Source organism: Anguilla rostrata, chromosome 12 (assembly GCF_018555375.3).
Source record: "Anguilla rostrata isolate EN2019 chromosome 12, ASM1855537v3, whole genome shotgun sequence".
Taxonomy (NCBI): domain Eukaryota; kingdom Metazoa; phylum Chordata; class Actinopteri; order Anguilliformes; family Anguillidae; genus Anguilla; species Anguilla rostrata.
Window position 1 is genome coordinate 28,763,741 of NC_057944.1, and position 27,844 is coordinate 28,791,584.

General features: G+C 41.0%; 1 protein-coding gene across 2 annotated transcripts in view; it reads right to left on the reverse strand.

Moving 5' to 3' along the window:
• The window catches only part of LOC135235837 (mitogen-activated protein kinase kinase kinase kinase 5-like), a 36,360-nt gene that overhangs the window by 5,385 nt on the left and 3,131 nt on the right, over nucleotides 1-27,844 (reverse strand). Inside the window, exons 2-22 of one of the 2 annotated variants that reach the window (XM_064301721.1) lie at nucleotides 17,439-17,496; nucleotides 14,572-14,662; nucleotides 12,827-12,891; nucleotides 11,655-11,710; nucleotides 9,754-9,801; nucleotides 8,744-8,786; nucleotides 8,103-8,175; nucleotides 7,727-7,858; nucleotides 5,945-6,007; nucleotides 5,238-5,319; nucleotides 4,715-4,831; nucleotides 4,292-4,373; nucleotides 3,916-3,974; nucleotides 3,702-3,772; nucleotides 3,490-3,534; nucleotides 3,360-3,380; nucleotides 3,191-3,236; nucleotides 2,481-2,640; nucleotides 696-779; nucleotides 545-585; nucleotides 134-212 (exon numbers count right to left, since the gene is read on the reverse strand). In XM_064301721.1, coding sequence (XP_064157791.1) covers nucleotides 134-212; nucleotides 545-585; nucleotides 696-779; nucleotides 2,481-2,640; nucleotides 3,191-3,236; nucleotides 3,360-3,380; nucleotides 3,490-3,534; nucleotides 3,702-3,772; nucleotides 3,916-3,974; nucleotides 4,292-4,373; nucleotides 4,715-4,831; nucleotides 5,238-5,319; nucleotides 5,945-6,007; nucleotides 7,727-7,858; nucleotides 8,103-8,175; nucleotides 8,744-8,786; nucleotides 9,754-9,801; nucleotides 11,655-11,710; nucleotides 12,827-12,891; nucleotides 14,572-14,662; nucleotides 17,439-17,496 — 1,516 coding nt within the window. Of the gene's footprint in view, nucleotides 1-133; nucleotides 213-544; nucleotides 590-695; nucleotides 780-2,480; nucleotides 2,641-3,190; nucleotides 3,237-3,359; nucleotides 3,381-3,489; nucleotides 3,535-3,701; nucleotides 3,773-3,915; nucleotides 3,975-4,291; nucleotides 4,374-4,714; nucleotides 4,832-5,237; nucleotides 5,320-5,944; nucleotides 6,008-7,726; nucleotides 7,859-8,102; nucleotides 8,176-8,743; nucleotides 8,787-9,753; nucleotides 9,802-11,654; nucleotides 11,711-12,826; nucleotides 12,892-14,571; nucleotides 14,663-17,438; nucleotides 17,497-27,844 lie in introns of both variants that reach the window. The other variant, XM_064301722.1, reaches the window with a different exon arrangement.

Sequence of the window (27,844 nt, forward strand, 5' to 3'; positions counted from 1 at the left end):
GAAATTGTACCTGCAATAAACAGGCACCTGTCTCTGAGTGTGATTGCACCCTGGCACAGGATAATGACACAGTGGTCAGGCTTCTTGCTGAGGCTGTAGGGAATGTGGTTGCGGTGGGCAGGTAATGATTTACCTTTGGTCGTGGGGTGGTCCCATATGGTCGAGCAGGTCAGTTTTAGAGGGCAGCCATGGAACACTTTCTTGAAGAACACCTGTGGAGGTGGGAAAGAGAACTTCAAATTTATGTAAACTAGTGAAAGCATTGTTTTTATCTTTGAAATGTTTTTTTGTGGCTATAAAATGACTAGATCTAGATCTAGATCTAGATCAGATGTTAGATAATTTAAACCCCGTAAAAGTAATGTAGATATAGAGTATGGAATTGATAGACAGGGCATGGCCAATAAATGGAACACTCAGACAACAGACATAGAATGATGTTCTAGTGTAACTCTTTGGCTTGCATTTATTTGTCCATTGTTTTCAATGGCATACCAGATCTATGAATGCTGTTTCTATGAGAGAGGGTCAGAAACAAGCTTACTGGAGGTTTCTGCAATACTGGACTGGCACATTCAACGCGGGCATGCTGTGACAAAGGAAAAAAGTAAATTCAGATACAGAAAAATGTTACTTGTACTGTTCAACGAGTCATGAATCTCATTGAATTTGTGCGTTTAACATCCTTATTCATACCTGGGGGGGTTGTCGTCTCCTCTCCATCTTGGGGGGCAGGTCGGGCGGGCTGTCTATCTTCTGACCCGTGAAGGAAGTGGGGTCTGTGCAGGAGGAAATGACATCACATATCAGGCTGGCTTTAATTGGAAGTTACTCTTCTGAACAGCAATGGGTCAGTCAGATCACATCATCTTTGTCCTCTTTGATTATGACAGTGAGTACAGTTCTTTTATAGGAAGTGCTGTACAGAGGTGAAGCAGCAATCAATCAATCCATCTAATTTAATTTATACTGTGCATTTTATAAATAATGTGTTACAATATGCTCCTAAGTATACACTGGCCTAAACTCCCACAGAGTAAGCTAAAGGGAAGTCAAAACTCCCCAGATGACCTATAAGAAGAAACAGAACTACGGACTAATAGCAGCTAATTAAATAATGCAACTGTGAAAGCATTATTCTACTCAGCTGCTCAATCAACTGATTAATAAATGCCATCACTATGGCAACAAAACATCGCTGCTATGGAAACACCTAGCTAATTAGCAAAGGAATACGGCCAAAATTGCACTAATCACATCGAAAACACTCAATACTGCTATGACCCAGCTAAACAACTGCAAAATGAAGTAACACAAAGCATGAAATAAAACCGCAAATTGTTACTTTAGTACTGCTACTAACTCAACAATACATTGGCTGATAAGGAGAGATACTTTGTCTAAATTTAGACAAATACCAGCAGCTCACTGTACACCTGATGAAGTGATGAAGTAGCATCCCCTGCTTCTCAAAAGCTTTTAGTGTGACTTTAACCACAACTCCATTTATCTCTTACACAGCCATGCAGTTTCCATTTATACATTATTTATTTGCTTGCATTACATATTTAATGAAGATATTTAGAAAAGCAAGTATGTTGCTATTGACAGCTGCTTTCAATACTGTACCAATAGCTGCGTGCTTCCAGTTTAAAACTACAAACAGCAGTATCTCTCCAGGGGTTTGAACCTTCAGCAATGCGCCCTGGCCTCTAACTACCCTCACAAACTACTTATACTTTTCTCTGTTGTGAGGATGCAGATTAATGTAATTTCTCACGGCTAGGTTAATTAAAGACCCCATGAGATCACATTTTTTATTTATTTTTTTTACATTTAACGTGTTCATTAAACCACAATATGCAGGTGTAAGCTTAATATTTTTTCAAATTTATAAATTGTAACTTAAAATGTCATTTTGCTACAATGTATGTCATCCGAATGGATTGACAAATGAAGTTTGAATTGGCAGCACACTAAATAGCCACATTACTGATCGCTAAGAACTTTGTTTCTTTCAGGATTAAAATAGCATTTATAATCACAACTGAATAGAATAATGTTTAGTGTTGCAGTATTGGTTTTCTTTGGTTCTTTGTCCATAATATAGATATTAAAAATTATTATTTTTGATTGGACATGGTCTATTAAGGTTGGCAACATCTACAAGGTTGCCCAATCCTGCTCCTGGTGATCTACCATCCTGTAGGTTTAACTCTAGCCCTAAAAAAGCACAACTAATGCAACAGCTGGAGATGTCATTGAACTGCTAATTAGTAGAATCAGTTGTGCCAAATTAGGGCTGAAATGAAAACCTACAGGATCTCCAGGAACAGGTTTTGGCAGCCTTGGGCTATAACACTACCATAACTGGGAGTCCTGGAATCACAGCTGTGCCAGTTTAAAAAGTTGCCAATAGAGGGAGAATTATTTAATGTGTTGAGGTGCCAGGTTGGGATGTCAGGAGGGGCTGGGCTCACCGGAGTTGACGTTGCGTACCGACCGTGGTCTGGGGACAGGCCGACCGCCACTTCCGCTGTAACACCGCAGCAGGGGAGAGGGGACATAGAGGGAGCCCCCGGTCCGTCCCCGATCCTCTTCCCCTGCCGTAATCTCCTCTGAGCTTGTGTGCATCCTGGGCTGTGGAAATACGTGGACATTGGTCACCCAATCAGGAAGTGTCATCACACTGATGTCACCACCATAATTGAGACATGCCTGTGTGATGAATGAAAAAATATAAATGTATATACAGTGCCTTTAGCAAGTATCCCTCCTTCAACTTTTCCGCATTTCGTCCTGTTACCCCTTAAAATTTGAATGCATTAAAATAATATTTTGGCATTAGAGAATTACCTATGTAGGAGTAGCAATATGTTTTAATTAGACTTTTCAGCTGAGCAGAATGCGAAATGATGGCATATATAGTGTGTGTGTAGCCTAATGAATAACTGTAAATCACAACAGCCACAGCATAAAAGCTGTAATACAGCATAACTTTGACTCTGCCTCTGACAGGAAGGACAGTTATGATAGGTGGATTCTACTGGTGTATATCCAAGCACTTTGTAGAGGTGGTGGGTCATAGGTTTGGTTTAATATCTGCAATTTCATGGCATCATGAATTGTATAGCCATATTCCTAATAGTGCTGTACATCAGAGTGATCGAAAGGCATCACAGTTGCATACTTTTGGAGGAAGAGGGGGTGGGACTTCATCAGCAGGTAACGTCTCACTGCAACAAGTGAAAATAATAATAATTATTATTATTATTTATTATTAACAATAACAATTCCCATTTGATTAAACATGCATTAAACTTGGTTAAATTGTTCATAAGGTTAAAGGGAGTGCTTACTTGGTGTTGCAGTTACTGGGGCTGAGAAGGGAAGAGAGACAGTCGTCATCATGCTGCTCAGTTTTAAGTGTAGGTTCAGGTTATCATAAAACACTCACAATTACAGTAAAGACAAAAGTAGAACTCTTACATGTCCACGTCATCATAGTCATCATCTGAGTCTATGCTCTCATTTCTGACAGGGAGAGAAAACAGTGTGTCAGTGAAATTAGTGGGAGTGATCCAACTCTGCTCAGAAACCCATGTGTGAGTGGCAGTGCCTTGCATGGTATTTGTGTGATGGCTGTCTCCAGTTGTGGTAGTTGTCAGGGTGTTGAATACAAAGCTGCTCAGTCCTGATACCTGTTCAAGTCCTTGCGGTCTGAGGAATTCCTGCCCCCGGAGGCCACTGCCCACTGTACTGAGGACCGTAACTGAAATACACACACACGCGTACACACCCACACACACACACGCATACACACACAAAGAGATTAATCAGATCCTACATTCACACACACATATAGAAAAGCACAAATATTCTCTTACCAAAGAGAACACACACACACACGCCTACCGTTCCCTCTGGGGATTCGTTCTCTTGACGCACTGGTCTCTTGGTGTAGATCTCCTTCACTGAAAGACAGAGCCACAGAAATCGTTCAGATGCAAGTCGTGTTAAGTTGTTATGATTTAGCTAGTGCACAATCTTAAAAGAAGGTTTACCTTTCCTCCTCACTTAAACTGTAACGCTGTAGCTTGTGTTTGTAGAGTGTAATACAGTGTTTGTGCAGTGTTGTCCACCTACCAGTCACCAATGCTGTGAATATATTATGAAATATAAAAATTTCTCTCTCTTTCTCTCTCTCTCTCTCTCTCTCTTTCTCTCTCTCTCTCTCACACACACACACACACATACACACACATACGAAAGCCTGTGCCAGAGCACTCACTGTTGCTGTCAGATTTTGTTCGCTCTGCCTGGTTGTGTCGGTTTGTAGAGTGAATTCTTCTCAGGGAGCTGGGCATCGCCAGCTGAGAAGGACAGAGAAAGATTGCAGGCCTGTCTGATATGTAACCCAAAATATAATACTTATTTCAATTACTGCTACATATGTCATTTTACACATATATTTTATATATTTTAGATTATGCAAAAAATAAATGTTTATAAGATGCAACTGTACATACACAATTGCATTTCTAACAATAAAATAATCTGTAAGCAATACAATAATTGATAAATTCAGAAAGAATTGCATTTGACTTTTTAAAACTGTAATATAGTATTTAGGGTGTACTTTAGTGAGTTTCTTTTGTAGCAGTTTTCCTAAGATGTAGTTTTTGTGAGTGTGTGTGTGAGCGGCTGTCTGTACCTCCATCTCCTCTTCCTCGGCTTGTATGCAGTGTTTCAGCTTCTCTGGGTGACGGAGCTTCTCCAGAAGGTCAAGTGTCAGGGACTGGTTCAGACAGGACTGCGTGACAAACAAGTGCTGGAGAGCAGAGAATAATGGGAAAGGTCAGAAAGAGAGAGATTGAAGACAACAGTCCTTTTCTATGGACTTAGGAGGCCACTACTAAAAATGTACAAAAAATTTTTTTATTCCATTTTGTAATGATAGCCATGACTCATACGCATACCAGCACACTCATGCCAGCTGCTTCAGACCTAATCTATTACCTGTTTCTTTCTAACTTTCCTGTTCAGTGATGTCCAAGAGTGACTACCTCATCCTAAGGGTCAGGTGCAATTCTTTCCTCTGACCCCTCGCCACATGTTTAACTCCAGCTGTGCTATCCTTTCCATCCCCTGACCTCGGTTCACCTCATTTCATTTTGAGTGAGCGACTTCCTGTCGGCTGGAGACTGATCTGTGGAGAAGGCGGCGCTCAGACTCACGGTGAGCATTTTAGAGGCGCTGGGCCGCTTTTTGGGGTTCCTGATGAGCGTCATCTTTATGAAGTTGTGGAAGGAGGAGGACCTGAGTGAGATGCGTGGATAGGACAGACGTGCAGACAGAGGGACAGACAGACAATGTGACAGTGAATGTTAGTGGATGAGCTCGCATCTTTGACACCCATACAGCTACATACTTTGTCATGTACAACCATGACAAAGTATGTAGGAGATCATTTGAGGGTCTACAAAGGACAGGCAGCAGTGGAACTGTGGAGTCTTTGTTCAAACACAGGATTTTGGACCAAATGTCACCAAAAAATTCCCGGTAAAACACTGTTTCTCCAGGTGCTTTATCTGAGTCACTCTAGTACTACACAATGCGTGATATGTAACTATAAGCACTAGGTTTGATTGATTAGTTGAAGGAACCACCATATGCTCTCAAAAAACATCAAGAAAAACATCTATTGGTGTTTAGATCTCAAATTTGTATCAGACTTGTATCAAATGACAATATTTTGTCAGCAAACTGCGCATGATTAGCCATTTTATTCATCCAAGCCACATGTTACATTATGGCTTTGTGAACTTAAAGTGCTCATAACTGATATTAACAAAATGGCAATTCAATATAAGTGGATCACAGCAGTCATTGAAAAGTTGCTTTGATTTGAATGACAGTGCGATGAAGTCAATAGCAAGCTCACCATTTGGCTTTGTCCTTCAGTTTGGGAGGCTGGTAGCCACTCTTGGACATGAGGAACAGCACCCTGAAGAGAGATGAGTTTTACTGTGCAGCTCCTGAACAGAGAGTGTGTGTTTCTATGTGGGGGGCTGTTGGTATGTGTGAGTGGGAGTAGGTATGCATGTGTTTACATGTATTAATCTATTAGGAATCTATGAGAAGACATGTATGTGTGTCATTTAGTAAAGTAAACTCCTGTATAACTTCCTCCCAGATTAGTCAACGTACTCAATTAAATGTCAGTTTCAAGATTTACAGCCTGGCAAAGTCTCAACATTTATGTGAGTTAATGATAGTACATCCATTCTTGTGCTCTTAGTGCAAGCTATAGGACCACTGGACCTCCCCTGCCATATTGTGATTGCTTTTTTAATCATCGAACAAGGATTAATAAATTTTTCAAATTCCGTAATTCCGATGAGCCCGATTTCCAAACTGTGCGCTAATTCGCCTCGTGCCCGGTAACTGTCGCCTACTGTGACAGCCTACAGTCTGTGACCTTTTCATTGTGCTTCATGTAGGCTACTTTTGAAGCACTGCCATTGGCGAGTTAAATTGATTTGTCAATTCATGTTAAATGTTCAGGTTAACTGGCAATTCTCAGATAGAAAATATTTCATACTGTAACCAATGAAACCTAATATTTTGGTAATAAATAAGCTTTTTCATGTACATATATTCAAAATTTCATGAATTGCTTCAGCTGCAATGTTTATGGTAATTTGGAACCTTTCATGTGTCCACCTCTCCTCTGGTCCTTCTGAGAATGGTTGTGCAGGAGTTCAATATGTGCATGTGTGTGTGCATGTACAGTGTGCATAGTGTCATGTGTGTACACAGACGCGATGCTTGCTGTGTATCTCTGTCTAATAATAAGTGTGTTTGTATGTAGACATGAATGTGCGCAGTCAGATTTTATGATTGCTTAAGTGTAGATGCATTGTGAGTATTTGGCTGCGTGGTGAGTTTTCATAATTACTTTGTGTGTATGTGTGTGTGCGTGTGTGCGTGTGTGCGTGCTTGGCTGTGTGTGTGCCTGTGTGTGCATGTGTATTTATTTGTTTGTGGGTGCGTGTGAGTGTATGTGTGTATGCGTATATGTGTGTGTGTGTGTGTGTGTACGCGTGTATATGTGTATATGTGTGGGTGTGTGCGTGTGTGTGTGTGTGTGTGTGTATGCGTGTATATGTGTATATGTGTGTGTGTGTGTGTATGCGTGTATATGTGTATATGTGTGGGTGTGTGCGTGTGTGTGTGTGTGTGTGTGTATGCGTGTATAGTGTGTGTGTGTGTGTGCGTGTATATGTGTATATGTGTGGGTGTGTGTGTGTGTATGTGTGTATGCGTATATGTGTGAGTGTATGTGTGTATGCGTATATGTGTGTGTGTGTGTGTGTGTATGCGTGTATATGTGTATATGTGTGTGCGTGTGAGTGTATGTGTATATGTGTGTGTGTGTGTGTGTGTGTGTGTGTGTGTGTGTATGCGTGTATATGTGTATATGTGTGGGTGTGTGTGTGTGTGTGTGTATGCGTGTATATGTGTATATGTGTGTGTGTGTGTGTGTACGCGTGTATATGTGTATATGTATGGGTGTGTGCGTGTACGCGTGTATATGCGTATATGTGTGTGTGTGTGTGTACGCGTGTATATGTGTATATGTGTGGGTGTGTGCGTGTGCGTAGGGGAACCGTTCCCATGCCTGCATTACAGGGGTATATGAGTGGGCCGGATACACACATACCGTAGTGGGTGAACGTCGAACATGGGAGGCTGCAGCTCTGCCAGCTCAATGGCAGTGATGCCCACTGACCACACGTCACACAGCTCATTGTAGCCGCCTTTTATTTCCACTGCAGCCACCTCTGGTGCCATCCTATGGAAAGGAAAGATATGAAAAGTGCATAAGGCACCTTCCCACAGATGGTGACATTTCCATCACCAAGCAATGTTGGGGCCAAATTCAACTTAATAATAAAACAGTCAGTCTTTCCATATATTGTTACATTATTATTATTATTTTAAAATGAATAAAGTGACTGCTAATTTTATGTAAGTATTGACATTTGGAAACAGCAGGACAGTGGACTGACGGTTTAAGCTTTGCTCTGTGACCTCACCAGTAAGGCGTCCCGATGAAGGACATGCGGCGGGCGAATGTGGCCGTGATCTGCGCTGAAATCCCGAAATCAGCTGACCGTCGGGGAGAGATGAAAGCACACATTTCTCAACATCATAATATGGCTTTGTTTCGGGTTTCTGCTGGATTTAAACTAAGCTTTTTTGAACTTATAGGCATGTGAAGTGAGACAAGCTTTGTTTTACTGTCATTTTCTTGAACAGTATCTTGTCTGTGTTGCCTGTCAGTCAGCTCCCTCATCCCTGCATCCCATCAAGGAGAGATCTCCGCAGCAGGGAGATTAATGGAAATATCGCAATTCCACATTCTGACCACAAGAGGGCTGTAATAAACTCGAATGGTGCGAGGTTGAGGTTTGCGAGAACGTGTACGTATGTGGAACCCTTGTGGGCGATTTGACCTCATCTCAGCGTTGAAGCATGACCTGAAAGTGGCTCATGCACACTTAATGTTTCCTCATGTCATACTGTGTAAACAATGCACTATGGAAATAAGATACAAGTGAAGAATGACACGATGGACTCTGCAACATTCCACTAACATAAATACATGATTGTTTCCTTACAATGAATTAGCTACATTGTGAAAAACATTGCGTGTGAGACTTGGATTTGGTCATACCCAGCTTGACCTCTCCATTGTCATTCAGAAGAATATTGGCCCCCTGTAAGACACAAGAAAAAATATTCAGTATTGCATGAATACTTAAAGAGAACATTGTTTCACAAAAAACCTGCAGAAAGCATTGACTACACAGGGTTGCACAGGGTAGTGTTTCAGTGAATGTGAACACATATTTCCCTTGCTTCCTTTGTGGTGCAGCGATGGAGGTCAACAAAGATAATTTAAATGCCTAGGTAGTGATTCTGTTATCTTTTAAATGCGCTGGGTTATTTAATCTGGGATTGAAAGATGATTTTGTTTTTGCTCTGTTGCGGCTATAAGTCTGTGTTTGTCTGCTGAGAATTTTGTTCATCTCAGCAACACTCAAATGTGTGTCATGTACAAAAATTGCACATAGATTGTGGAAGGTTTGCAAATGCATTTGAGTGACTGAAGACTAGGGTTTCACAAAGAAAGCCACTCAGTTCTCCCTTTCACATTACTGCACTTTCCTGCTCCCTACTGATTACTGCAGCAAAGCTCCCTGACTTCAGCGTTAGCAATCCTGTTAGATTCAATAGCAAGGCATGCCATGGAGAGTATTCCATTAAGTGATCACATTATGTATTTACAGAAGTCTGTAATGAATCTGCAATCCTGTAAAACATAACAAGTATAGCACGACAAGCCGCATCCCCCTCCCATTAATAATTAAGAAATAGGCTTCTTAATTTGAGGTGCTATGCCCTTATAAGAGATGTATTTCTGGTATGTCAGTTTGTTAAAGTTAGTGATAGGCTGCACTGAGTGAGAATATGGTTACCATTGAGCGCTGCCCAAAGTGCTACACTAATGGCAAGAAAAAAACCCTGGCAGAGCATGAAGCTGGTTTCTGTGCAGTAAAGCTACTGAAACGCCTCTCTAAAAGGGGAAACGTGGGGGCAGGAAAGCCTCAGACTCTCTTAATGTCTGTGCAACCTGTAGCAACCGACTGATCCACACAACGAGCAGCAGCATGACCTGCTTACCTTTATGTCCCTGTGAATCTTCCTCTGACTGTGCAGGTAATCCAAGCCCTGTTGGGAGAGCCAGAGACATAAATGCTGTTGGGTGGAGACTGAGCGTGCATGTGTGCATGTGCGTATCTATGCTTCGAGTTCAGGTTTTAAGTTCATGTGGTTTTATAGTGTTACATCGCCAGAAAGTGTCTCTGCACACTTTATGTTCTGAATTTAAAAAATGTATGTATGGACACACATATGCATACACACACAGAAAATGTCACAAACCTACACCAAAACACTTACAGACATACAATTGCACAGTAGACTTAGCCCAGAAATTAGAAACAGAACTCTACAGACTTTGAAATCAGCTCTAGCCAATATTGGAAGCCATTTCTGGGACTTGGGAGTAATATAATCTTTTTAAAAAATCTACTTAGATCTCTGGAAGTTAAGTCTCTTAATTGTTTTCTTTGAAAAAACCGGAGAAAAGAACATACCAGTTGTCTATTCTAGATGTAATGAATGCATTGACCAAGATTTCAGAAATGGCAGAAGATAAGATAGGACAAATCCTTGCTACATTGCAAAGATGGAAGAATGCAGATATAGTAATGCTTCTTATGTGTGGCTCGAAGGACAGAGAGGGGCCAAAGACTATCCCCAAATTCTTAACTGTCTGACTTTGTGAAATCGTGAAACGATTGGGGTTTCCATCCAACTGTTTTTATGCAAATTTTGAGTTTGCACATAAGTAAACCTGAGTGGAAATGCCCAAAGTTTGAAAAAAGAAAAACCCACCGAAACACCAAAATATTGCCAAGTTTTTACGCTTGCCTGAGATGGAAACTGATTTTTCAAATAAACCATTATCCAGAGGGACTTACAAAACATTTTACATAGCATTTTACATCGCACCCATTTATACAGCTGGATATACAGTATACTGAAGCAATTCAGGTTAACTACCTTGCTCAAGGGTACAATGGCAGTGTCCTACCCAGGAATTGAACTAGTGACCTTCAGGTTACAAGACCAGCTCCTTTCCCATTATGCTACACTGCTTACCCTTTTGATTATGTACTCTTCAGAATATTCACATAATAGTATTTGATGGGAACACACATTGATTTGCATTTTCTTTTACCGACTTTTTGGAAATTTGCTTAACATTTGCAAAACATTTGGATGGAAACTTAACTTGCATTAACAGACAAGTCCTTACAGAACTCTCTGTGCCTGGCTTGACCAACAAATAGCATCTTGGTCTTTTTTACATTTAAAAACAGGAAATTTGCACACATCCACGTCTTTGATTTAAGACAGACAATTTTCCAAAGTGAAGCTGGGAAGAATCACTGGTCATTATAGGGTGGTATATTTGAGTATCATCAGCATAGCAGTGACAATTTATACCATATCTACTAAAAATGTGACCAAGGGGTAACATATACATAGGGAGTAATAGCAGACCAAGAACTGACCCTTGTGGGATACCAAACTACACTAGAATAATCTAAAATAGTATTGCTATAAACCACATGCGGTTTTCTATCAAATAGATATGAATGTGCCCAAGCAAGTGCTACATCTTTAATGCCAACATAATTCTCTAGACAATGTAATAGGATACTATAAGCAACGGTATCAAAAGCAGCACTTAAATTTAGTAGCAGCAGATGTTACATCTGAAGAACAGATGTTAGAACAGATTTTTGATCTCAGTCCGTGGCAATTAACAAATCAGCCACATTCAAAAGTAGGAATTGGGCCCGATACAAAAACATGTTTACCAGATTTTTACTGGGTATCAAGCAGGAGTTTATATAGTTTTTGAGTGTGTGTATGTGTGTGGACTTGTGTGTGTGTGTGTGTGTGTGTGGGTGTGTGTGTGTGTATGTGCATGCACGCTTGTATGTTCATACCTTCAGCATCTCCCTGCACACATAAGCAATCTGAGACTCTGAGAGATGTCCCGTTACTGGAGAGAGAGTGAGAGTTATTATTTAATAACCTTCTGCATCGCACACTCTCCCACCCTAGCCATGGAGACAGTAGGCAGCACAGTGGCCTAAGCATCAATCCCTCAACTCTCGAACGCTTCGTCCAAGGAGCTTTGTCTAGCTGGATCAGTAACTTTGTTTAAATCCCTTCTTAAAAAACTTGTTTTTCTTTCCCTTTAGATATTATATGCATTTTCTATTTTTCATCCCTCTCCCATTTCTTCTTCTACTTTTATTCTTCTATACACAATTAGGAAAAAGTTAAAATTACAGCAACTTGGTGGCAACAATAATTAACAGCAAAGTTACTGTAAAATGTTACTACAATAGCTTTCACTGTGCTGCATAATGAAATGCAGTACTGTACTGTCATTGACAGTGTTACTGAAATCCATATTACAGCTAAAACTCTAGGATTGCTGTAAGAAATGCAGGATATACGAGAATGTCAAGAAAAAGTACACTTGACGCCTTAAATGTATTAAAAGCTATTTTAATTCTACAGAGTACTTTAGCACATAGTGTCTATGGATATATTGTAACGGCAGGGATCTGGCGAGGCTCAGACTCAGGTCTCCAGGGGGAGATTGATTCACCATAAGCAGAGCAGTTAGGCTGCCACTCAGACGGACTGCAATGCTACCCTTCTCCCCACCTGCACTATCTCAGTTTGACACCAACGTACCAGCAGGAATCTGCTGAGGCTTGAACACGGGCCTCCAGGGGGGGAGGCAGTTGCTCTAACCACTGCGCTAAAGATTAATTTACTTTTAGTGGAGCTGTTAGGCAGCCTCAGGAGTACATTACAACAATTTATGTGCTTAAATAACATTACTGTAATATTTCATCAGCCATTTCAAATTCAAATAAAACCTATTGCAAATCTACAGCAGCATGTTAATATGGCTGTTCGTAACAGTGTATGCATGTATACATGATGTGTGTTTTTGCTGTTGGTTTTGTACTCTCGTTTTAAATGGCTTCATTCACCCTACTCTTTGTGAAGAACTTTCCGAGCTTTGTTTTAAGAAAGGTGCTATATGAATAGAGTTATTATTATTATTGCAGAAGTGTGGCCCGCACTCTGTGCTCACCGTGGTAGATGTCCTGCAGTGATCCTCCTCCGCAGTACTCCATGCAGATCCACAGCTTGTTAGCCCTGAACCCACAGCAGCGAGGAACAAACAGACATCAGTACCTGAGACTCCGGCACATTCAGTTTCAATTCAGCTTTCTTCATATAGTGCCTCTTAGAGAGACACTGTCACAGACTGGCTTTACAGGAAGATCAGAAATTGGCAAAAAGTCCAGAGCAGAAATTTAATTTTAAAAAACCCATTCACACAGTGGCGAGAAATAACTTCACAGTGGAACGAAATTTCAGGAGAAATCTGGCTTAGAGGGGGAGTCCATCCTCCTCAGGCCATCCTGTGTCAGTAGTAAAAATAAGGCTGATTGATAATACAGAGGTATCTGCCTCTGCAACCCAGATTTTACAGGGCACTATGTGTTTAAATGCCTTGAGGGGGGATGGGGGATTCTTTAGGAGTGACAAACTCAGGGATAGTCTTTGAGTTGACATTCCACCCATTTATGCCATACAGCAACCCTGTAAAGGACAAGAGCACAGGGTATTCTTGTTTTGGTAGCCTAGTGAGGACACTCTCAGAGTGTGTGCAGTCTAAGCGTCAACGTGTGTAGTTTCCTGTTTTCTCTTTTATTATTAGCATTCAGTGGAAAGATTGTGCAATGAGATTGCCAGGGATCAGACATCATGTGTAAATAACTCAAAACTCTACGCTACAGACCTCCTGGTCTTGCGATGTCCTGGTTCCCAGCTTAAAGCCTATGACCCCCCTGGACCAGAATATAGTACATTTGTGGAGGAGTCTTTTGGTAATTACAACATTTGCCATTACAGCCAGGCCAGGAAAGACAGCTGAAATAGTCATATGAGTCGGGTTTTTTCTCTCTCATAGCAAAAGGTTCATTATTGCTGGGTGAGTGATGAATTGTCCATTCATAATCAGACTTAATGAATGTGGGTGAGCTTAATGTGTTCAGTAGTATACTATATATGGAGAAGAATTAAGAAAACTAAAGAAAACTTAGCAGTAACAATATTGCCTGCAACTGTGACTTCTGAGCAAAAGATCTAGACTTCTGGAGGCAGAGCATCCTACAGGAAGTTGGGGTCTCTGTGAGGAAGTTAGTGGGGTCTCACTATGGCCTTGATTTCCTGTCTCTGCCTCTGTTTACCACATGCTCTGTACATGAGGTGAGAAGCTTAATGTCTGTGGCAAAGAGCATGAGAGCACATAGGACATGGAGAAAGATCCCCAGATTACAATCTTCTGTTCTTGTTTTGAAAAAAGCTTTTTTCCTATATTACTGCTGGCTAACGGCATATAGGTTTCTATGGAAACCTGCTGTACCCTGTAGAAAAAGACATTCTGCACTATTATACTGTATTATTTGTATTATGTGCTTTGTTCATACCTGACCAGACATAGATCTTAAAATAAAATCTGACAGAGGCACTGAATTTCAAAAGCCAACTTCAGTATACATCTTATTTTTTCACAATGTGGTGTTTTTCTATGATTTTTGTGAAAAATAAATTTATCATAACAGGACAGGAATGATAGGAGGTTTGGCATTCCCTGATAAAAAAAAAACTAGAATAGAATAGAATAGAATAAAAGGTTTTTTCCCAGGGGAAACTTCCGATGTGCATTGTGATGACACTGCAATTTTTTTTAGTGCGGTCGTCTTGTTTTTAGGTGTGGGGTTGTTTTATGAGGGTGAGACCTGGGCTGGCTGACGTGACCCCGCTCACCGTATGTAGCTCCCATGGTACGCCACAATGTTGGGGTGCGTGCAGCTCTTCACCATCACAATCTCCTGCTGAATCACCGAGAAATCGTCCTCTGAAGAGTTCAAGAGTCAGGCATTAGCAAAAAAATAAAATAAAATAGAATAAAATAAATAAAACACTGTGATCACAAGATCACCCAGTCTGTGGGGAAACACTGCAGTGTTGTTGCTATATAGTGATAGTATACAGTGACGGTGGGATCACATGAGCCTCACAGTTGCAGAGGAACTCCCCTTTACCTCTTTTACCCCTTAAGAAAGTGTAACATATTACAGATGTTTTAAAGTCCAGAACTATTGGCACCCTTTGTAGAAAGTGTGGAATAAATTCTATATTAAACAACATAGGTAACATAGCAATGTTTTATGTTCAAACATATGGGTAATTTATATGTTTTTGTTCAATACAATTATGCTTGTTTTATTGAGTAACGCTACTATATTATGTTTGAGAACATTGGTGTCAAAACGATTCTTATAAATAAATTCAGAAGTTAATCTCTCAATGAACTATTTTTGGCCTTACATCACTCCCTGCTCATTAGATTACAGGAAATGAGATATGAAATTAAGTACCACACATAAAAAAAACCCTCTGTTGTCTATTACCACAGGGAAAGCAAAAGAACTGTCAAATCAAAAGAGACAAATGGTGGTGTACCTACATAGGTCAGATAACGGGTACAGAAAAATATATAAACAGTTGAACATACCACTAAGCACTGTTTGTTATTACTATATGTCCGAAATCAACATATCTTCTGGATCAGCTGCTAAACTTCACAATATATGAGCAAATATACGTAAATATTGACACTTTCAGATATTGCAATACATTTCTTTTTGGATAAATTATGTTAAATATGTAATGACATACATTTATCATTGCATTTTCCAAAAGGCCGCATACGGTATATATATAATTACACATCTACCTTTGGATGTTTTCTGAGAAGGATGAAAGTGACAGAACTTATAATTGTGATTTCTGTTATATGGTATTTTTGAGGCGGCTAGTGGCGACATGCAAAAACTTGTCTGTAGTAATCTTAAATAAGTGGTTATTTATAGTTGGGATTTAAATGCTATGCTTATTTGCTATGGTTTTGATGTTGCATGTGAAGTATAAAACACTAATTGTAGGTTATCATGTTTTATGGATACAGACCAATATCCCATTCAAATATAATAAAATATGGATAAGACATCTCATAGAAAACGAAGAGGATCTCATCAAATAATACATACGGTATACATAATAACACATCTACCTTTGGATGTTTTCTGAGAAGGATGAAAGTGACAGAACTTATAATTGTGATTTCTGTTATATGGTATTTTTGAGGCGGCTAGTGGCGACATGCAAAAACAGTAAAGCCAGATAGACTTATGCTCAATTTTAGCAGCAGGTTGAGCTTCATTTACCCTCACGCCCTGCCGTTATCAACCGTTATCCCTCTGTGGGGACGTGATAGGTGTGAACTGAGGAGTAATCACCAAAGGAACTTTAGAGAGAATGGAATGGTTATAGGGTGTGGGTTGCAGGTGCTTGTGTTCTGTATATTTGTACAAACAACAGTGTCTGAGCGCTAAGTCCCACTCCCGCATCTGTAACCACAGCGACTGAATTTAAATCACTTAAACATTCTCTGCAGTTTTAAAGAAGCAGTCACAGAATTATCTGGTACCTTCCTTTAACACTGAGCAATACAATTCACAAAGGTTGCTTACATCCAGTTTTACCCTGTGTTTGAGTTATAGTACCATGGGTATGGCATTACGTTACTCTCTAGCCTGTTTCTTTGTTGTCACCTGCTCTTTCATTTCTCCTCCCATGGGTGGTTCCTGCTCTGTGACAAACTCCAGTGCCCACCTACATGCCTGGTTGTGTGATGTGGGGGAGTGAGTTTCTTTGGGGGGGTATTTCAGGGGAACCCCACACTGTAAAACAGACTTCCACTCTACACCCAGTTTCCATCTTAGTCTTCTCCTCCGTAATGAATTACGATAGTCATGGTCTGTCTGTCAGAAACCACCTTCATCTGAAATTCTTTGAACTGGGTATCGTGTGGTAATGGGACTGTATTCTCTCCTCGCTTGGGTTTCAAAGAAAACAACATGGCAGCAATTTCATCCGCTGTCAAATGTATCTTTTGGTGCACAGAATAAATAACATCTCTTTATTCTAGTTTTAATAAATCAAAATGATATGCTCCAATCAGCTAAAACACTGTTTTCATCTTGTTTGGCACTGTAAATCAATCATGTGTAGGTATGTTATTGGTTTGAATACTGGCCTGTAACTGCTATGTGCAGTTGTTCTTGTCTGTAGTAATCTTAAATAAGTGGTTATTTATAGTTGGGATTTAAATGCTATGCTTATTTGCTATGGTTTTGATGTTGCCTGTGAACTATAAAACATTAATTGTAGGTTATCATGTTTTATGGATACAGACCAATATCCCATTCAAATGTAATAAAATATGGATAAGACATCTCATAGAAAACGGAGAGGATCTCATCAAGTAATGCAGTATGTTGACAGGAAACAACAGATAATGATGATTGGTCAATATACGCTCCGTAATGCACTTTATTAGCTGGTGCTCTTCTAAATTTTATAGCAGTAAGGTAACACCACAACTGCCTAATCCCAACTGTACTTTCTGTGATAATTCCCACAGGCATCACAGAAGTAAAGGCTGAAAGTATCCACACGTTACCCTGTGATTGGTCAAGTCTCTCTGTTTTCTACCAGGAAATTGACATCATAACTATTTCGTTATCACTGGTCCCTGTGTCTCATCTCAGAAATCAGTGGACACTCACCTGGTTCCATTTTAATGACTTTGATGGCAGCCAGATCACCACTCTGTTTATTCCGTGCCTGAAAGACAACAAAATAGGAACAGATCAGTTTAATTATTTTTAGCTTCCCTGGGCATCTCAAGTGAATTTTACAGGAGTATTAAATTACCTATAGCAATAATCTGCATGAACATTTTGAAAATGCCACCCTTTTTGGTACCCAACAGGATTATTATTATTATTATTATGGTTTAAGCAGCTTTTATTATAGGAGTAGCATAAGCAAACGCCCATAAATTCTTGTGTTTTGTAGTGATGCTTGGATATTGTCAAAATGCATTCTCGTCCATTAAGCAGATGAGAAAGAAAGCCCCCCCCCCCCCAACACACACACACACACAAATCAACATCATCTTATTGAAGGAGCCCTTGTATTTGTTTTCAATGTTTGTTAGTTCAATGTTTAAAACACGCCTTGCCATGAAACTTTATGTCTTGGAACTTTCCGTGCTTAAATCACTACGTTCCACCCACCCACTCCTCACCTCACTCCACCCCACCCTGTAACCCAGTACGTCACCAAGCCACCATTATACACAATGTGATTGGCAAGACAAAGGTGACAACTGTGGGCAATGTATTCATCGTGAAAAGTTCAGAAAAAACTCACTATATTTCTGTGACATAGTCATAATATTACTTTGCATTTGGGGTGTCTGTAAGGCTGTGAGTGTTGCAGTATGTTCTGCACTGGTTTGAGATTTGTTCGATCTCAGGTTAAAATCATACAGTTGAGTTCAGCCTCTTTCCTGAGAATGCCATATTTTCCATCAAATTTGAGATTTAAAAAATCCTCTTCTGAGCAGTGTCCTTCCAGTGGGGCTCAGAGAGATTTGAGGTTGTTTCGAGCCATGCCTACTGGTTGAGTGGGCACACACATCTGGGTTGCATTGGCGAATGAGCCCAGGGCTTAAAGGTGTGCTTCTTTCCACAGTAGGTGGCTAAGACTGGGAATCCACACATCGAGACAACGAGAGTGAGAAAGGTAGAGCTGAGAAGCTGAAATCTTGGAAGCTTTCACTGGGTTTGGCTTGTTTTTACTGTTATTCTAGTTTAGTTATTTTACCTGGAACCCACGTGGGGGAAGGGAGAACATTTAAATTTTTTGTTTGTTTGTTTAATGAACGTGCAACCAGAAATGCTGCATCTCCCCGTGACAGATACTCTGTCCCTCAAGGGGTGTCACCAGCAGCAAAGCCAGAAATATTCATATATTAGAGCCTGCAAAATGAACCCTATTGGTTTGGCATCTTTGTCAGACATGGAAAAGCACCTGGCTGGTAGTTCACCTGGTGCTGAATACAAATATTGTTAGCAGCCTTAAATAATTAACCCTGAAGAGAAAGTCATTGTTCCAGAACTCCACTGCTTTCAATTACCAGTAGTGATAAGTACATTCTAACCACATCAATAACATTACACTTTAAATTGTTAAGCGTGTTTCCTGCTGACCTTGTCCCTTGGCTCTTGGCTACATGACCTTCTCTCCAGTTCTATGCAGTATACACCGATCAGCCACATTTAAACCACCTACCTAATATTGTGTAAGTCCTCCTTGTGCCGCCAAAACAGGTCTGTCCCATCGAGGCATGGACTCTACCTATGAAGGTGTCCTCTGATATATTTGGATTTATGTACATATTTGTATCTACTGTATATTTGTATCTGATATTTTGTATCTACTGTAAATTTGTATCTGATTGTGTTACCTTGTTGTCTTTGATGCTGCAACAGTGCAAATTCCCCCCGGGGATCAATAAAGTACACTACTACTACTACTACTACTACTTATTACAGTATTGGTTTTTATTACATAAAAAATTTGAAATGGATTACATTATTGGGAGTTATTACACTATTGGTAGTTTATGACATTATTAGTTGCTACAGGGCTATAAAAAGCTAAGATATTTTTAGAGGGTGAATTATTTCCACATGATTTTAAAAACATTTGACGGGTCAGAGCTGTTTTGGTGACATGAGGGGGACCTACACAGTATTAGGCAGGTGGTTTTAATGCTGTGGCTGATCAGTGCATATACAAGCACACAACAAATGTTATATATAGCTTTGGTTTCTGAGTGCAAACGGTGGAAATATTTTCTGAGCGTGTCCACTGAAGAAACAGCAAACAGGCGAAAGCAGCCAAGCGAGTAAACAGCACCCCACAGAGCAGTGGAAAGATACTCTGCTAGAGCCTGTCGGTTTCCACGATGACATCACAGTGGTCGTACTGACGCACACCCCGCGCAGGGGGACGGATGGAGCCGCAGCCATCCACCTTCCAGACATAATTCCAGAATTCCCCCCTCGAGGACAACCATACACGGGGTGTCACAGAATAATGAAAGGCCATTCCGTGACTGAAGCAGTTACCTTAACACTCTAATCTGAAAATAAAACAGTCTCGTTGCGCAAAAGTATGTGCACAGCAATTTAAGTGCAGGCAGAAGAAAGATCCATCTGAAATCGTATGACCAGTGATGCACATTGTTGGAGCTGGAACTGGATGGCAGTATGTGAGAAAATGTAGTAGTTCTGACCGCTGGTCACACACTCTGGATCTCTTCTGTCTGAAAACGAGAACCTATGACCATATTTCAGAAAGGGGTTATCCCAATGGCAAATTTTTTGTTATGATTGTTAAATAAAAAAGAGAACTCAAAACTTTCAGTGTCATTCAAATGTCTATGACATGCGGACAAAGATGTGTAGATTATAATCATACTGTTACTAAAAAAAATTATTTTGCTAAATTGAACAATAATTGAAGCAATAATGCAAAAAATTATGAACTAACCAACAACCATATATCACAATGGTGTGTGAAATACATGTGTGTGATACATACTATTCAAACCACTTTTCCAAAAAATATGATATGATTCCAAGGGCCCTGACTGACAGGGGTCCTCAAAAAATATAATTAGTGTATTAGAGGGCCAGAAGTAAGCAGATAAGGATGTGCATGTCATTAATTATTATTTTGTTTCCCAGGGCGGCAGTGTTGTCAGTCAGCAGAGCTCTCTGATTGGTGCAGCAGAAATGCATCCACTCAGGATTGAGTAGAATGTGACTGCCAACAAAACAAACCTGTTTTCACTGCGTGTTTGTGATTGACATTATTGTACATGTTAGCTCCCAGGCAAAACTGTTCCCTTTTTTTGGTGAGACTGAAAAGCAGTGTCTAGTAGTGAAAAGGAGAAGAGACTGAAAGGCCAGTTGGAGCCTGGTGGTCAGAGTGAGAGACAGTGTAATCCAGAGACCACACCACACGAGAAGATTTATTTTCACTTCTTGCAGGGCCCTGGACAACCATTCAGATAGATGAAAAACCTAATAATGGAATCTTTTTAGACTTGCATTTGATTCAGTCGTCTGCCTATCCAGTGCATAAATGATTTGAAATCTTGGGAAACACACTGTATAGAGTGCGTTATATGCTTTGTGAATAGAAATCGAAAGAGATTGATTCGAAGACTAGACACTGAAAGAGTTCAGTGACTTTGGGCATGGTTTGGGGGGGGTGTTGTACTGAACTAGTAGATTTTCTGTGTTCCTGTTTTTCATCTTTGGACACATCAAAGACTCACACAAGCACCCCCCCCCCCCCACCCGTTCACAAATTCTACATTTAAACTCTGCCACCGCCGCTGCAACTTCTGCTGCTGCACCTTCTGCTGCACCTGCCTGTTCTGCCCTGAGTCGGGAAACTCCAGCAACCACGCACTACCAATCCTTCTTTCCTCTTCCTCCTACCAGACCCCTCCTCTTCCTCCTACTCTCTCTGTCTCGTACACATACACACATGAACAAACACATGCACACGCACAAACATGCACATGTGTGTGCACACACATACATGTACACATGCACACACACAAACATGCACACATGTGCACACACACACACACACACATTCACAGGTAAATTGCAAAAGATTTATCTCAGATGAGCTGTGTAGCTGAGGGGATATTTTGAAGCGATTTTATCTTATCTTCAGTTCAATTTTCAGCCCTTGGGAAAAAAATTTTTTTTTTATTGGTCTTTGAGGAAGTAACAGCTTTTCAATTCACACACTGAGTTCACTGAAGTCGCAACTCAACAAAAGTTTAGAAAGGTGTCAAGAAACATAACCAGAGCTGGACAGAAGTATTGTCAGCCCCCAAATGTTTCTTGACAAGGAGAGGCTGTTGGTGTGGCCCTGTTTAATAATGTTTTGCTTTCTTATTGTCATTCAATATTCGTTCCAGGTACTGAATTCAGGTTTGTCCTTGTGTTGATATTCTTATAGCCATTGTTTTTCCTTACCTATATATTAATATTCTAGTAATACTGGTATGTCCAAATGTTTTTTTTTCTATGGGATGTGTGGTCTGAAAGGTAGAGTTCAGTTAATGTGTGAGTGTTAGTGTGTTTCTATGTGAATATATGTGCATGAGTGTTAGTGTATACAGTATGTGTGTGTGTGTGTGTGTGTGTGTGTGCATGTGTGGGTGAACTATTGTCCTGAAGGTGAAAACACGTAAGGGAATATAAGCAAACAGACGAAACTGCTTTTGTCTTATTGGGGAATACCTGCTGAAACAAATATGCCCTTGTGGCTGAGTTGCACATTATCAGGCTTTACCAGACACTAGCAGTGTTCACTTTCAAACAAAAAATGATTTTTTTCATTCTGCAGACAGTTATTCTTTTCATTTTAGATTTGGTCACACCTCCATCTCACTCTAAAAAAAAAACAAAAAACTTTAAATTTAAATTTAGGTGGGTGGACTGGCGTGGAAGCACAATGCTTGACAACTGAGACAGAAGACAGTCTTCGTTTCTCTTTCACTCTCTTCTTGGGGACTGAAGCAAGCTCAGTGCCATGGCCTCTCTCACTTCTGCATTTTTAACATCACGACTGAGTCTAAAACTGCACCTGGGCCACAAAGAGGCGTTCCATTCTGACCTGACAACAGCCTGCTGATGGGGTGGGGGTTGGGGGGGGGGGGGGGGGGGCGTTATTAGAAGTGTGAACACAGAGGAATTATGCGTCGACTGATGGTCACCAGTGGACGTCTCTAAATATAGGCCTTAATAAAAAAAAAATTTCTGATGAATGTTGAGCACAAGGTGTACAGGCAAAAACGGTCTCAAAGTCGAGATATAAAATGTGTAATGAAACGATAATAGATCAAAAAGTAAAAATTATTTTGAATCTCGATCACTTTTGCCCCTGCACTGCATAATCCCTTATGGAAAAGATAGCAAATATATGGAAAATATATATATATATATACACACACAGTGGCCACTTTATTAGGTACACCTGCTCATTCACACAAATAGCCTGGAGCTTCAAAAAGCGACTTTGACTGTGGTATGATTATTGGCGCCGGAAACATGAAAGTTTCCTCCTGGGATTTTCAGACACCACAGTGTCAGACAGAGAATGGTGCAATAAACAAAGAACACCCAGTGAGCCATAGTTCTGTGGGCAAAAACACGATGTTAGTGAGAAAGGTCAGAGGAGAATGGACAGGCTTGTTCAAGCTAAGTGAAAGGTCACAAATACTCAAATAACAGCTGTTTACAACTGTGGTGAGCAGAAGGGCATCTCTCAACACACAACATGTCGAACCTTGACGCGAATGGGCTACAGCAACAGAAGACCACACTGGGCTCCACAGTCAGCTAAACAGCATGAACCCATAGCTCCATACTGCCTGGTGTCAACAGTGCTGGCTGGTGGTGGTGGCGTAATGGTGTGGGAATGTTTTTGGGCACACATTAGGCCTCTTGATACCAACTGAGCATCATTAGAATGCCGCAGCATACCCGAGCATTGTCGCTGACCATGTATATCCCTTTATGGGCGCAGTCCATGGGCATACATACTTTTTTAAAATGGATACTTCCAGCAGGATAATAGCATCCAAGCACTGGAACTGAGACCTTAACAAATACCAGACTGTGGGGCCCTTCCATGCACTGGAAGAGAGCCTTAACAAATATCAGACTGTGGGGCCCTTCATTGCACTGGAACCGAGCCTTAGCAGCATGAGTCACCCAGTAGCCTGTAGTACTGACAAGCTTTTGGCCTCTTTCACTGCTATGGAGCCAGAGGTTCTGGATGTCGCTTTGCAGGAAAACCGGAGTTACCACTATGACTACGCAGGTCACGTGTGCAAGATGCAGGCCAAAAAGTAACTGATCCAGGATCAGCTTCCCCTGCCTTTATCTTAAACACAGACATTATGATAAAAGGAAGGAACGATCTAGGGTTAGTGCTGGGGTAACGGACGGACACCTTAGAGGAATTTAGTATTAAGAACAGGGGTTGGGTGTTTTGTTCCTCAATTGTTCTTTTTCTCCTCTGCCTGACCTTGGTCATTGCACACAAAAAAAAAAAAATAAAACACACAACAATGGCACACGACAGCGTGTTTACCCTCCAAATGTGTTCTGCCGCATACCGGCAGGAACGGGGAGGCCTATGCAGGGGAACCGGCAGAGCAGCTGCTCTGCTCTGATGAGCGTGGAAGATATCTCAGGTTCAGTCACATGACTTCGGTGAAATATATAAGCAAAAAAAATAAGGGCAGGCCAGGCGAGGGGGAGGAGGTGTAGGCACCCACAAGCGGAGTTCCTCGCGTGGTGAGCTGGGGACAGGCCGGGGCTTTGCTTCCACCAAGATTCAGATGAAATTTCTGAGTGGGACTCTATTGTTTTACCTATAACACAGATTACCCTGTAAACAAATCCTGGCCATACACTGGGAATGCGAGCTTATGTAATGATGGTTACGGATATGAATTATCTCGTTCACTGTGTGAAATTCCATTTTAATTCAGGCATTACATTCCATGAGGCTTTTCAATTAATGGAGAAGAATTTGAATTCATTTCCTGTACTGACTTCATTGAAATGGAATGAACTCCAGTCCTAAATTCAACAAGAGCAACATCTGCCCATCTCTTCTGAACCCTCTTGCATTTATTTTTGTACCAAGGAAGGAATGATCATAGACAGAGATATGATACCTGTAAGACTAAGAGACACACAGCAAAAATGGTGGGAAATAGTTGATCTCCATATCTCTAATGAAAGCAAGAATATCATGCAGTTCATTAGTTATGAAGACACCAGTTTTTGGACACCTATCTTATCACCACCACCGAGCGTTCATAGAGTGTGTCAGTGACGTGGACCAAATGTGCAACGCAATGCAGCCTGCATGCTTTCACAGAAGAGGCCTCTTTGCAGCTCGTGCACGAGATTCCTGCTGTAGGTTTTTCGCAAGAAGCGACCTCCTCCTACGACCAGAGTCGCCAAGAGCTGCAGAAACAACGTTCTCAAGACGCTTTATTCACTGCTTGATTGTTCTTATTGGTTGTGGAGGGCTTTTTTATGTGTATCGTGTTTCTTATCCATTGTGCGCACCTATATAAAAAATAAGGAAGAAAAAAAAAGTACAAAGTATGATGAGCCAAGTCGGGCTGAATGGCCCACCTGGTCTACTCATCACTTCTCTTATGTTCTTATGTTCTTATGTTCTCATGTTCTCATGTTCTTATGTTCTCATGTTCTCATGCTCTTATGTTCTTATGTTCTTATGTTCTTATGTTCTCATGTTCTCATGTTCTTATGTTCTCATGTTCTCATGCTCTTATGTTCTTATGTTATTATGCTCTTATATTCTCATGTTCTTATGTTCTTATGTTCTCATGTTCTTATGCTCTTATGTTCTCATGTTCTTATGTTCTTATGTTCTCATGCTCTTATGTTCTTATGTTCTCATGTTCTTATGTTCTCATGTTCTCATGTTCTCATGTTCTCATGTTCTCATGTTCTTATGTCCTTATGTTCTTATGCTGAGGCGTTGCCCCCCCGGAAATGCGACGGCAATGTTAGCAGAGCAACCGACGGAGGGGCGGGCCGAAAAGCGGCTGCCCTGACATTTCACAACATCCCAGGTGGCCATGAAAATGTAATGTCAGCCCTGCTGATAACAGCAAGGTCACTGCGACCCACAGAGAGTTTAAAATGTCACTTATGCCCTTTCAGAGACACCCCCCCCCCCCCCCCCCCCCACACACACACACACACACACACAAGGTATGAAACTATCACAGACAACGGGTCTGGCCCATCAAGTGATAGTTGATCACAGATGAGTAGGACTTGGGTAACTGACACTCTGAATGTGGAATTGAAGAACAGACCTCTTATGAGCCTCACTACCGTTGTTTTTTGGTTCCTGTATATAGGCTATATGTGTGTACGTGCACGCATGTTTGCATAAAACCACTAATTATTTTGATCAAGTATAGACCTCTATTTTCAATGTAAAAGCTGAAATGAGGATACAACCCAAGTCTATTTAAAGTACATGTATGGTATGATAAATCGTAAACAGATACAAGCAAAAATAATGTGCTGACAGAGGGCATGCAGTGGAACTCTATTTAAGTTCCTGTGTGAGAGCACTAGGGAAATAAAATTAATCACTGTGATGGTTGTTTCATAAAAGCACACACTACATTTCTTTTGAGGCTCGCAGGGAGAATACTTCTGCATTCTTTAACTAAGGCTGTGCCATAAAGTCCCTGTAGCACACTGAAATTTTCCCAAAAGTGGACTTGTACCCCCCCCCCCACCCTTAAAAAAAAAGAAGCCCAGTGCCTCACCATTTTGAAATTTGGACATAGTGAAAAGGATCCACGGGGTAACAACTTTATATTCCAGTTAGACTCCAGTTCAGCTGTGCATATAGCATCGAACTGTCAAAACCTTCACAGTTTGAGCTAATTTGCATCAACCAATGAGAGGCCATTTGAGCACAATGCAAGCTTGCAGCTCAGCCAACTATCAGGAAATCTCTGCTATACGCGCCAGCCCTGTGTCCGCAGGGTATATTACTCTGAAGTGAGCACTATGAAAAACAATCAGGTTTGCATGGTTTTCCTGTGATTTCCCTTGCGATCCTGTGGGATGGGACATTTCATATGAATGTGCACTGAATCATTTTTTCCCTGCGATTCTTTCAAGTGGAGCTCTGTGGACGAGAATCTGCAATTTAGTTACATTTTTGGCTGTGGGTTCGGTCCTGTTTTGGAGAATCTTTGTTCTTTTGCGCCTTGCATTTGGCCCAGATCTAATTCAAGTTCTGGTACACTTGTTCACAAACTCCCCTGCTTCTGTGCTGACTCTGCTTTCAATGCGAGGGCTGCAGAAGGTGTGCTTCCTTATTTATTTCTCTGTCTTTGCTCCCATCAGATGGGGCTCACTTGCACTGATCTGTGATAAGCTATCTGAACCCCAGTCCTATTCCACATAGTTTTTGGCAGAATGTTTAATCTGATCCTGAGTGAGTATTCAAGGACACCATCAACCCCCCCATCGAACTAAATGCAGAGCAGTGCAATTATAACCTGGGTGGCTGACCGTCTCTGCAGTCTGCTCTTCTCAAGAGGAAGTGTGCTCCACATCCCCTAATTTGCATCAACACTGCACAGTGCACAGACTCATGAACACGACAGCTGGGGGGGGGGGGGGGGAAGGGCGGGGCATTTGCTCCTAGTTCACAGGTAACATTCAGGCAAGGCATCTGAAATATTTATTTTCTACTGCAGCACGGGGTAAATGGCAGTCTGCAGTGTTCCCTTCCCTATAACCGGTCAGGTTAGTTGCGTGTAGCTGGCAAACAGCTGTACTGTAGCAGGTATCAGAGGCAAACTGTTGTACCACTCTTGGTGTACCAGAAGCAGGGCTGTACCAGACACAAGTCGCTCAAGTAGAACATACTGCCACAGAAACGAAAGCCGAAGACTGACGAAGTGACACAAAATGCAGAACAATATGGACATATTAATAGCAAAATGTAAAATACTGATATTTCAAATTATTGGTTGGATTCATTTGGAGTTGGATAGCCAGTGGACTTTTTAATAGGTTTTTAATATAACAGACTTTCCCACAACAGAGCAGTCAAACTTTTGGCCTGATGGCAGCTTTTCACTGCAGCCATATGAAGGGCAGTCAATATTTCGGATATCAAATTAATGCATGTGGCCACATCACATGATGTATATGAGACCTTCCGTATCTACATTCTCAAAATGATTTATTGGCTTACATCTTCCACATTCCAAAAGGAATTTGTCCTTTTCCCCCTGATGACAAGACTGTTTACAGAATTACATTGCCCATTTTTTTACAGATGGAAATATCAATGGGGAATTGAAATGCTTATAGTTTTATATCTTCCATATACTGTAACATATTTCTTGGGCAGTTCTAACCTAACATGTTCTAACCCTGGCCTGGATTCAAACTCGTGTGTCTTTGCATATCACAGCTGTAGCAGCCCAGACTGGAGC